This window comes from Phalaenopsis equestris, unplaced genomic scaffold, assembly GCF_001263595.1.
Source record: "Phalaenopsis equestris unplaced genomic scaffold, ASM126359v1 Scaffold000206, whole genome shotgun sequence".
In the NCBI taxonomy this organism is placed as follows: Eukaryota; Viridiplantae; Streptophyta; class Magnoliopsida; order Asparagales; family Orchidaceae; genus Phalaenopsis; species Phalaenopsis equestris.
Genome location: NW_018164648.1, coordinates 359,655 through 372,844, shown reverse-complemented (window position 1 = coordinate 372,844; position 13,190 = coordinate 359,655). Strand labels below are relative to the sequence as shown.

Sequence of the window (13,190 nt, the reverse complement as noted above, 5' to 3'; positions counted from 1 at the left end):
GTGTCGTCGAACCTGGAAGAAGGTTGCGCCCTGCTCGCAAACCGATTCGCATGGACGCGAACCTCCTTTGCGAACTCCACCTGCAGTTCGCCCTTCGCGATCTCTTGCAGTTCGCAGAACTGCCTCTGTCGCGCGAATTCGCAAAACCCTCGCCTGCTCGCGCGAACCTCCTCTGCATCGTGAATCCTCATCTTGACCGAACTCTGTCAAGCGAAGATCTCCTGCTCGCAGAACCCTCGTGCCAATTTCAGCGAGGCACACGGACCAACCGTCGCCTCTGCCTGTCACAGAAGAAGCGGTCGTCGAAGTCTGTCCGATCGCTTGCGAACCCAAGTAGAGGTGACGGTTCGCCCGTGTGCCTCGTTGAAATTGGTGCGAGGGTCTGCGAGCAGGAGATCTTCGCGTGATAGAGTTCAGTCCGAGTGAGGATTCGCGACGCAGAGGAGGTTCGCGCGAGGCGAGGGTTTTAAGAATTCGCGCGACAGAGGCAGTTCGGCAGTTCAGCGAACTGCAGGAGATCACGAAGGCGAACTGCAGGTGGAGTTCGCAAAGGAGGTTCGCGTCCAAGAGAATCGGTTTGCAAGCAAGGCTCAGCCCCTTACGTATATTTATTTCTCCTAAGAGGCTGGATATTCGCCAAGATAGAGATTTTTTAGATATATGTACTTCTCCTAAGGGGTCGGATATTCGCCAAGGTGAAGATTTGTTAGGTATGGCTCATATACTAGAATTTGGAGTCTCTTGAAATTGAACAGGTGTGTCTCCTGGAATGAAGAGGTGTGTCGCCTGGAATGAAGAGGAGTGTCTTTTAGAGAGAAGAGATGTGTCTCTTGGAGATAAGTGGGTTGAGGGCGTGTTAGTAATTTTATTTGTGGGTTTTATCTATATATATATATATGATCTATAACCCTATGGGTGTGTACTGGACTCCTATGAAATAGTGAATTCGCCGCTCTGCTCTCGAGGACGCAAGCATTTTTGTCGAACCTCGTTAAATCTCTGTGGTTTTGTGTCGATTCCTGTTTTTCTTTGCCCTATATTTCTCAACAAATCATAAACTTAATGGTTATAACTTCCTTCAATGATCTCAATCCTACTTATGTACCTTTATGGAAAAGAAAAAAGAGGATTATCTTATAGAAGAGAGCATAGTTCATGGGCTCACTGATCCTAACAATCACAAAAGAAAGATTCAAAATCATTTAATTATATCTTGGCTAGTCAACTCAATGATCGTTGAATTAGGAGAAATTTCTTGCTCTACAAAACAGCCAAGAAATATGGGAGACTTCAAGAGAAACTTATTCCAGCACTAAGAATACTAAAAAATTGTTTGAGATTGAAGCCAAACTACATGATCTTAGTAAAAAAAAGAAACCTAAGTTACACTCAATATTTCAACACCTTCACAAAATATTGACTTAATTGGATATATTTGAGTTATATGTGTGGAAATGTCCACACGATACTGTGATGTAAAAATCAATCATCAAGAATAAGAGAACTATCAAATTCCTAGTGAGATTAACTAAGGCATTGGATGAATTGAGAGGGATGACCATGGGAATAAATCCTCTTCCATTTACCCTTGAAGCTTCTGCTGACGTTAGAAAGGAAGAGAGTAGAAAAAAGCTTACGACGACTGGAAATAGGAGTTCTTCAAGTGTTAAAATCTCAGCTCTATCATCCCATAATTCTTCACATGACTCAAAGTTCAAGAAGAATCATCCCACATGTGACTATTACAAGAAAATTGGGCACTTCAAAAATAAATGTTGGAAACTCCATGGAAATACTACAAATTGGAAACCGAGACATAGAAGGAAAAATCAAGAGAGCAAAGCTAATGCTGCTACAACATCTGAAATGTCTACTGAATTATTCACCAAGCAATAGCTTGAAGTATTGAAAAAACTCATTATGAGTAATTCAGAACAACACACCAGCCTCATGACACACCGAGGTAACATATCATTCTCCCATCTTGCCATCAATGAGAGATTTAAACCTTGGATCATAGATTCAAAAGTTTTTTATCACATGACTGGAGACATCAATGCTCTAAACAACTATCAAGAGGCTTTTACATATAGACCTATCAAACTTGCAGATGGATTACGCTAAAAAATTGCTAAAATAGGAGAAGTGAAGCTCTCTAGGTATATTACTCTTTCCTCTATTTATATGTTTCACAGTAGAACCGTAATTTAATTTTAATCAGTAAGCCTACTCATGATATGAAATGTATAAATACATTGCTTACAAATTCTTGTGAATTTCAAGAGGTGGATTCAGGGAATAAGATAGGCATTGTTGAAAAGCATCAAAATGTATATCTGCTCAAGGAAAGTCTCTCTCTAAACACACAAGTGATCTCACCTCCATTTTTCTCTCATACATCTGAGTCAAAATTTGTTGAGTCAATATCCATTAAAAAATAAGTCTTGTTATGGTATTGTCGTCTGGGTTATCCTCATTTCAATTAGGTTGCAAAATTGTATATGGATTTGTTTATCAAAAAAAAACCTAGTACTTATCAATATACGATTTGTCAACTTGTCAAACACACTAGAAATCTTTATTACACGACCCAGTACACTTACAATATTCTTTTTATTATCCACAGTGATATTGGAGGACCTTCATAAGTAAGAACCCTAAGTGAAGCTAGATAGTTTGTTTCATTTATTTACAATCACACTAGAACTACATGGGTATTCTTAGTGAAGAAGAAACTTAAAACTGCCTAAATCTTTCAAACCTTTCATGACATGATTCAAATTCAATTTCAATACAAAATTCAGATCCTCAAACCTGATAATGCAAAAGAATATTTTAACTCTTTCATTGGATCTTATATGTCAAAAAATAGAATTATCCATGTGAGGACATGTATTGATACCACATGGTAAAATGGGATATTTGAAAGAATACATATGCATCGTCTTGATATATTATGCTCAATTATGATTTATCATCAAAAACCAAAATATTTTTGGGGTGAAACAGTTCTTACTGCAACATACATAATCAATCGAAGGCCTAGTCAGGTACTTTATTTTATAGCAACAGTTAATGTCTAAATGAGTATCTAACCACAGGTTAGAGCTTTCTCTCCTATTGTACCATTTAATTTTTTTTGGTGTGTTTTGTTTACAATCAAAATTACCCAAACCACACAAAACTTGACCCTAAATTCATGAAGTATATTTTTCTTGTGTATGTCTCCAACAAAAAGGGCTATAAGAATTACACTTGTTAACAGAAAATACAACTCCATTGATGCCACATTTTTTGAAAATCAATCCTACTATCACAAATCTGATATTCATGAGGTGAGTGCAAATGAACATCAATTTTGGAATGACGCTTAACGACACCTCAAGACCTACCCCTCTTCCACCTAGCCCTTCTACCACTCAAACACCACTGCATGAAAATATCTTGCTTGAGGATGTCCGAAAAACCTAACCTGAAGCTTGTACCAAAGAACTTTGTGCATATACAAGAAAAAAAAAAACCCCTGAGCATGTGGAAGACTTGTAAAGTCAGAGCTGCTAAAGCCAACAACTGAGTCCACATTCACTTGAAATTTTAGATAAGAATTCTAGAATTCATAAGTCAACTTCTTCCTCTTCTGGTGTTGATGATAAGGGAAGCTATACAAAATATCCAATTCGGGATTATGTAGCTTATGGGAAGCTGTCCTCCTACTATAAAGCTTTTGTATCTAACATCTGCAGATTTCAAAATTCCATCATGAAACTCTGAAAATTCTAGAATAAAGGAAAGCAGTTGAATAGGAGATTCAAGTATTAAAGCATAATGGCAAATGGATTCTTACTAAGCTTCCTCCAGATAAAAGAACAGTTAAATGCAAATGAGTATTCAAGGTCAAGTAGAAAACTGATGGTAACATTGAGAAATTCAAAATAAACTGCATACAAAAGGTTTCACTCAAGCTTGGGATTGACTATCAGAAGACCGTTGCCCCAATTGCAAAACTGAACACTATCAAAATTCTCTCAATAGTCGTTAACAAAAAATGGAGACAACATCAACAACTTGACATAAAAAATGACTTCATGAATGGGAACCTTGAAGAAGTGTACATAGAGATACCGCCAGAACATGAGAATGATGCTAAAAAACACCTAGTATGCAAACTCAGAAAGTCACTCTATGGTTTAAGCAATCACTAAGGGCATGGTTTAAGAGGTTTACCAACACCATGAGATCTAAAGAATATTCTCAAGGTTAAGCTAATCATACACTAGTTATAAACACAATCTGGGATGTGAGATTGTTCCAGGATGATTGCATTGAGCTTACTAAATTGCATACAGGGAGAACTATTACCGCCCTTGCTTACGAGGCCACATTTTTGTCCAATGAGACCAACTTTGGCTAGCTCGGCAAACTCCAGCTCCATCCTCGCGAAAGTTTTTTTTTTTTTTTTTGGCAGCACCTTATTCACAATGCAATACAAACCCATTCTTGGCTCGTCAAGGCGGATTGGCAGACACCCTCACCTGTCCAAGGGGTTGCCTCGGTCTTGAAGACCGTGATCATCTTATTTCTAACTATTTATTATTGTGCGGAACCAACGAGGCCATGATGTCCTGGGGATTTTTTTTGCCCTCATTCAACAACTTCGACAAAGTGGTCAAAGATCTCAGCACAACACAGAAGCGCATAATTGCCCAAACTCAGTGTATGCGATCCATCACTGTTGGTGGGCTCGTAACACCAAAGTTCGTTGCTTTTTTTTTTGCAGCACTTTAATCACAATGCAATACAGACACATTCTTGGCTCGTCAAGAGTGGATTAACGGACAACCTCACCTGTCCAAGGGTCTGCATCAGTTTTGAAGACCGGGATCATCTTATTTCTAACTATTTATTATTGTGCAAAACCAATGAGGCCATGATGTAATCGGGATTTTTTTTTCCCTCATTCAACTACTTCGACAAAGCGGTATCTCGGCACAGCACAGAAGCGCATAATTGCCCAAACTCAGTGTATGTGATCCATCAATTTTGATGGGCTCTTAACGCCAAAGTCCATTGCTGACCACATGGTACACCAACAATTATTGATGCGAGAATCCTTGAAGCTCTAACGAAGACTCATATTTACCCATTTCGGGGGCAATGGGATGCTAGCCAACCTTCCACGTGGTCCCAACCTATCTGGTATCCCCCCAAATTGTTAAATGAATGTTAATGGTGCCCTTTTACCTTCTGGGACAATAGACACCAGCTCCATTATCTGAGACAAACGCGATATGGGCATATTTGTTGCGAGACAACATTTCAAATATTAGGATAACTCTCAAGTGGAACTCCTGGCAATCCGCCTCCTGCCAACCAAGTATGTTTGAGCTCAAAGGCCTCATTGTGGAAGAAGACAACTCAAATATTATGTGATTTCTTAGTTCTTCCATGAAGTGTGACCTTCGGCATCTCCAACACAACTAGCACCCAACTTTGCTTTTCATATGAATTTCAAACAAGCGCTCTTTTTACATACTTCTAGAAAATGTAATAGGGCCCGCTCATTTTTTGTGTGAAGCGCGCCCTTAGTAATTATTTCTTTTTAATGCATGTAAATGAAGATAGGAAACTATCTACTATACTAATAGATAACAGGGCTCATTTTTTAACATCATAGATACTTACATGCATACTTGTTATACTATTTCGATGTAATAAGGCAAATGCATACTTTCACGGATGATATGTTACTTACTAGTGATGATGAAAGGAAAATTCTTAAAATCAAATAATTGCTTGCCACTGATTTTTAAATCAAAGACCTAGGAAGAATGAGATATTTCCTAAGTATGGAGGTATCAAGGTCTAAAAAGGGCATTGTTATATGACAAAGGAAATGTAACCTAGATTTGCTAAAAAAAATAGGGACAATTGGATGCAAATCTACTGATACTTCAATGAATCCCAACATGAAGTTTATTAGGGGAGAAAAAAGTATATCTACGGATGTGGGAAGATGTCAAAGATTGGAAGAAAAACTCATCTAACTTTCACATATTATACCAGATCTTGCATATTATGTTAGTATTGTGAGCCTATGAAAAACTCAAATGAAGAGCATTTCAAGATGGTATAGAGAATCCTAATGTTTCTCAAGAGGACTTCCGATTAGGTATTTTTGTTTGAGAGAATTAGAAACAGAGAGGAAGAAGTCTACACTGATGCAAGTTGGGTTGGGGAACTCACTCACAATTGCTCCTATGTATGAGAAAATACGGCACATGAAGAATTAAGAAGCGAGTTGTTGTCTCCAAAAGAAGTGCAGAAACAGAGTATATGACACTTGTCTTGGGAATCTGTGAAGGAATCAAAGTTCAAAAATTGTTAAGGGAATTGGGGTGTGCCTCGGATAAGACTACACAAATATTTTATGACAGACAAGCAGCTATCAGTATTGCCAAGAATGTTGTGCATCATGACAGAATCAAACATATTTAATTTGATAGGCACTTTCTCAAAAAAAGTTAATGATGGAATTATACAATTAAGTTATATCACGACACACCAATAAGTTGTTGATGCCTTCGTCAAAGCTTTTCTGTGAATTAACTTCTCAGAATTTAAAACCCAAGTTTGGTTACAACATAAACAACCTAAGTTGAGTGGGGATGTGAAAATATAAGAGGATCAGCCTCCTTAATAATTGGAGATAATTTGAGAAACTTCTTGATTAGTTTTATTCTCTTCCTATTTATGTTTATTTCAAAACTAATTCCTTTCCATATTTAGGCTAGATATACTTGGTAAGATTGTAAATTAAGAGGGACCGGTTTCCTTATATATGTAACCATATAGTTGAAGATTTGTAATAAGAATTTTAAGAATTCCTTCTGAAGTTTTTCTTCCAAGATTATATGTTTAAATGATTGGTGGCCGATGGAGGCATGCGACAACAACAACTGCAGTTTATAGTTTATAGTGTATTTGAAACTCACCCAAAACTGATGAATTTAGAATACGCTAGAAATAAACTAAATGTTACATTTGAAATTCAATGAAATTTTACATTGCATTCTATTTTCGTCAAAACTAAACACACTACTTTTTAAAACATCTGCATTTGGAATGTAGTACACTCATTTTACTTGCAATCAAACAATCCTTACGTTTACAAGATAAAACGCAAATATATCATAGCATCAAATGAATCTTTAAAACATGGCTTCCATAAACAATCTCTTCCAAATTTTCTCTAGCTTTCAAAGATTTGTGTCCCATCAAATTAATCAACATTTCATATATCCTCTTAAGCACTTCAACACACCAATGATGCAAACAACTTGGATGCAACATCAATTACGGTAAATGCTTGCTTAGGTAAAAAAGGAACAAGCAATAGCATCAAATGCATACTTAAAAACATGGCTTTAACTGAAAAACTAGCTGCTCAGATAATGAGTATCTCCTTAAATTGATAAAAATATCAGATTTCCTTCCTGCAATTCAATATGCCAGCGATCAAAACAACCAAGGAAAAACGTCAAAGTATGAAGCGAGCTCCTCGGCATATTTTAAAATCTAATATAAGCACAGAGATGTAAGCACGGTCATTTTCATATGCAAGTGAATTTTCAATTATAGAGGAAGCAGCAGTTGAAGGAGACGCTAAATAATAAAGCCATAAATTTGAAAGCTGGCCAAAACACACCTCTTCAATCTCTTTGGCAGCACGATTTGGGTCAGCACTAGGTAGATCAATCTTATTTAACACCTATAATACAAAAACTCGAAAATTTGATCAGTTCAAAAATATGCACGATAATCCAACTTTAAACTATAATTATACCTGTTACATCTTCGAAAAAAAGAATCATGCATGCCAATCATGTTTTTCCAAAAATTCATACTTTCATATTGGAGTCATGAAAATGACCCAGTTCAGAGAGACGACTGAATTGTGTAGACTAAGAGAATTGGTAAGGTTTCGTAAACCAAAAATAAATATAAGGTAGCTGCCCACATGTAAATCTATTATCCAAACAATGGCCAGTTATTAATCATGTAAAAGTTTAATCATCAACATTAACAACAAGGGTGATAAAATAAAAAGATACTGATACCGGAGTTAAATCCAAACCACAACAAAAATAATAATATTATTGTTGAATTTCAAGGTATTACAGACAACAACACTTGCAATAAGAAAACATGATACGAACACAAAGCAAGGGCATGGATCATGGTGGTGGTGTTGCGGTTGTATGTGGGGGTGGAGGGAGATGGCAGCAAGGTTAGGAGGGGTTGTACGGGTTCAGACTCCAATGGGGAAGAAAAGAGGGAGAGCTGCGGTTGGAATGATTAGGGTTACACTAGAGTGGGAGAAGGAAAGGGTGAAGGCTGCTGTTGGGCTGTCGGAGTTGGGCTGCAGCGGGGAAGGAATTGGGGAAGGGCCCCTGTTGAGCTGTAGATTGGACTGTAGAGGGGAAGGAAAGGGTGAAGGCTGCTGTTGGGATATTGGAGTTGGGCTGTAGTGGGGAAGGAATTGGGGAAGGGATTGCTGTTGGGCTGCAGTTAGCTGAACCAGCAGAGAAAAGGCGGGTTGCAGGAGAAAGAAGTGAAGTTACAGCAGGTGGAGGCCCTAGATGGCCTTACAGTAACAACAGGGAGGGGGGGAGGTTCATGGCTACAGAGGTAATGCAGTCAGCGGCTCAACAGGAAGGAGGAATTTTGGCTTGGCTACTGGACAGGGAATTTACGGGAGTGGGGAGTCCGCAGAAGTAGTGGAACCGTAAGGTAGCAGCAGGTACATGGAATGTGGCAGAGGCTGACTGGGAGAATCTGGGATGCTGGTGAACAGTAGGTGCTAGAGGGAGGTGACAGGAAGTTTGTAGGAGAACAGCTGCTAGATGAGGATGGCAGGAGGCGATCTGCAGAAAGTGCAGGTGGAAGTCGGAAAAGGGTTCGGAGATAAAACCAACAGCAGAGAGAGATACAGTTAGAGCACCACCCTAACCGTCAGATATAGCCCTTGACAGGGAAAACAGGACGTCGGCGGCTGTCCTCACAAATCTGAAATCTGAAATATAATAAACTGCCTCCGTAAGACCTAAAAACAAGTATAAATAGAATTAGGATGGGTGGAAAATGAAAATAAGAAGGCGGGAAATTTTCTGCCTAATGAAAAGGGGAGGGGCCAGTTCAGCAGCGCCCTCCCCCTCTCAACTGAACTAGTTCGGTCCAAACCGGATCAGCTTTTGGAGGAAAACGCCGTGTCAGAGATGCTTTGCAAAACAAATTTCAGCCGTGCAACACCAGTAATGTTATGTGCCGAAAAAGAATTTTCGTGTTTAAATCCCTAAAGCATATATGTTTGCCCTAACATTTTCGACAAGATAAGCTCAACCATAAAGCTGATTTGCTTAGGTCTAGTTAGTAGAGTTTTACAACACAAGCCAAGAATCCTTTTTTCTCCTTTAAAATAAATCATATTCAACAGCTCAAGTAAAAAACAAACTTTGAACTTCCTCAATATGAGAGAGAAGACATAAATATGTCCTTTTTTTTTATTTAGGTTGATTGATCTTATTTAACCAGATTTCACTTGAAATTAGATCAAATTCTATTTATATTGAGGCTCGAGATTTCTTATTTGGAATTGAATCCGCATATTTAAGTACTCCCGCACACAAAAAAACATTCTTAATTAAAAAGGTTGCTTGGGCTCAAATTTAGTGTTTTGGGTCTGAATTTACTGAGATAGGACCTATATGTGGGGCTCTGTCATTGAGTAGGTAAAAAAAACTTCCATGTGTTGATGGTTATGTTTCCGTAATTTTATATTACTTGTAGGTTTGCACATCCACATATATACATGTCATTTGACATCTTCCTTAACATGAGAGAAGCTAGAAGTAGGTTTTTCTTTTAGGTCGATTGCTTTTGTTTAACCAGATTTCTCTTGAAATTAGATCAAGGCCTATTTACACTGAGGTTTGAGGTTTCCGATGTGGAAGCAAATCTACATAATTGAGTACTCCCACCCACACGAAAGCAGTTTTTATTAAAAAGATTGATTAGGCTCAAATTTAATATTTTGGGTTTCAATTTATTGTCGAGATAATGATTGTTGGGATGGAAGTAAACTTAATAAAAAAAAATATAATTTTATCATCCCCGGGAAACCAATTTACCAAATCTGTCAATATTAGAAGTCTTTGAGTTGCAACGTAAAGAGAGCCTAATTAACGACAATAAGTTAATTCATCCCAAGTAACTCAGATATGGAATTAACCCAAAACACAATATGAAAAATAAATAATATTACTAAAAACAAATAGGCGGTTATAACCAAGCACGCATGAAAGGGAAATTATAATAAATACGACATAACAATGTTGAAATCGGAAATAATAACAAATGACAACACAAATTCAAACTAAGGTAGATCTTGGGGTGATCGTGGTGATCGGCGAGGGGGTCGGAAGGTGATGAGATGGTAGAGGAGCTGGTCGACCTATAGAAACAACAAGGTAGCATTTTCCCAGGTTCCAATCAGCAAGCAGTCAGCGGATAATGACGTGGAACAGCTGTAATTTCAACTGTGGATGTTGGAGGTCAAGGGCATCATCATTGAAGTAAACACTAATATCATCAATTTCATGAGGGACTCTATGAATCAAAAAGCTAGGATGAACAATGTAATTTCAACCATGGATGTTGGAGGTCAAGGGCATCATCATTGAAGTAAACACTAATATCATCAATTTCATGAGGGACTCTATGAATCAAAAAGCTAGGATGAACAAGCCGGAGAAATGCCATACTTCTGCCATTCTTCCTTCTTTTAGCCCGGTAGTTTTTCATGTTGTTCATCGGGAGCTTAACAAAGCCACCCACTTTTGCGCACAAAAGGCGATCTCAAGTAGTTTTTCCTTTTCCTCGTTCTTGAATACTTCAGAGCTTTTTTTCATCCTCCAAAAAAATAAGACCGCTTTTCTTTGTTTTGTATTTTTCTTTTATGTTTAATGGAATATGCACACTTTTCAAGGATAATGATGTGGAACAGCTATTATGGATGATGGCAGCAAATGTGAAGAGGGTATGCACAAGTTCTGGAGGCAACAGCACATGGGAAGGGAAGGAGTAGTGGCTGGCGAGGCTGGGACAGGCAGGGGCAGCAGTACGGTTGCAGAGGGGATGGTGGTGGTCGTTGAACAGCCCCAAGGTTGCAAAGAAAAGGGTATGGATGAATGGAACGGCAGGAAAAAAGCCGGGAATAGCTATTCGGGTCATCTGCAGTGAGGTGGAATGACGATGGCAGTGACTGCGGATGTCAGGGGCCAACAGGACAGCAAGGGGACAGTTGTCCAGGGCAGCTAGAGCGAGGGCAGGTGTCTTGAATTGGGAAAACTACAATAAAAACAACAATGGTCCGGGGGCGGCTGCAACAATGGTGGGCGGTTGGAGCGACGTGGTGAGGATGTGGAAAGAAATAGGGAAGATAATCAATACCTCGAGAGAAAAAATACAGTCGAAGCACCACCAAAACCCTCGAGTACAGTCCTCAAATGGAGAAATGGGCGTTGCAGCGGTCCTAAACAAAACTCACAAAAAAAAACAAAACCTAGAGTATCAGAAACTCTAATAGATAATAATAAGATAACTAGAAGTGACCCAAGATTGGTCGATTGACTCCTCAAAAATCGAAAAAAAAAACTAGATCAAACCGGTCCAGGCAAATAGTCGGGACGCGGCTTCGTTCGCTGGACTCTCGCCTTAGGAGCAGGGGGGCACTCCCCCGTAAGTCTTTTGATATTGAGGGAGCTTCGACCTCATTTATTGAAGCATTTGTCTCCTCATAGTAGTCAGGTCAGCTTCGTTGAAAGTAACAGAAATGTTGTCAACTCTAGGTATGACACTATTGTAGGTGTTGTTATCCCAAAGCACGTCGTGATAGAACAAGTATCCACTTTTGGCACAACTTGAGCTGGAGCTGCCTATTAATGGGTATCCCCTCAAACCAATCCTGGAGAAATCAAATCTGTAATTGGCTTATTCCACTCCTTATACTCGTCCGAGTATATCTAAGTAAACACATATGTAAGAAGAAATCAACTCTAGTACAAAATTATGGCAAGCTGGGTCAAATTGAAGGGCAAGCACTCAGGAGAGACTTCTGCTTCTTCCTTGAAAGGACTTGGATCCAATTGTAGGATATTTCTTCCTACAAAGCTCCTAAGGCGATTTCCAACAATGTGGTTAATCCATCCCACCTGACGAAGGGTATACTGCTGAACTTAATTTAATAGTCCAATGATTCTCTATGGGCTTCCATATGTGACACAAAAGAGTCTCATCTCGGATATATTGGACCTCCCTCCGCAGAGGCAACTCAAGAAATATCATAGATATCTAAAAATTCTGAATTTTTCTTATCTGAGGTTGCCATATGTCTGATGTCGGCTCCACAAAGCTATGGCACATTCTGACATCTAATGTCAATCCTATTGATACTCCTCTGTCTGAACACCCATTATCTCGAACTCAATACCTTCTAAAACAATTATTGTCTTCTCTCTCCTGGGTTCAATTGGAATCATTGGCGTCTCTTCCTCATCGGCTAAAAAATGAGAATCCTTTTTCAAATCTTCATCTTCTCATGGATCACTATTTATTTCTTCAAATGCTCCCTAGTCCGTGAAAAAGATCATTCTCCTGATTGTGGAATCTGATTCGGTATTTCTAAATTCATGGCACTTGAAACACTTTCAGGCTGCGAAGAATATCAAAAAGGGAATTGTTCCACCTATTCTCCACACTGACCTAGTGCCTCCTCAGGCAATGTCGGCTTAGATTTTCCCCTGAGTGAACTCTTGCCGTAAAATCATAGGGTTGCACTCTGCCTGCAAAATATGGTAGTCATCCGACAATGTTATCTCTCCCCTTTTGAACCTAGGGTTTGCACATTTTGTCTGTAATGAACTGGTAGGTATTGGAGCTATATCTTCGTTTCATCTAGAACAAAGTAGTGATCTTATCTTTTCATCATGTTGTCATAGGTGCTTCAAATTTTACCACCAAAATAATGCACTATTCTTTAATTTTATGGCGGCTAGTTTTACCATTTCGTCTGATGGGACGTCCTGATATTCAAAGAAAAGTTCCACGGTCTAAAACTACTAAATGAAATCATC

General features: G+C 38.8%; 1 protein-coding gene across 2 annotated transcripts in view; it reads right to left on the bottom strand.

The window, feature by feature from the left end:
• The window catches only part of LOC110023036 (translation factor GUF1 homolog, chloroplastic), a 147,862-nt gene that overhangs the window by 90,910 nt on the left and 43,762 nt on the right, over positions 1 to 13,190 (bottom strand). For both annotated transcript variants that reach the window (XM_020722246.1, XM_020722247.1), the window contains exon 6: positions 7,706 to 7,768. In XM_020722246.1, the coding sequence (XP_020577905.1) occupies positions 7,706 to 7,768 (63 nt within the window). The remainder of the gene's footprint in view (positions 1 to 7,705; positions 7,769 to 13,190) is intronic.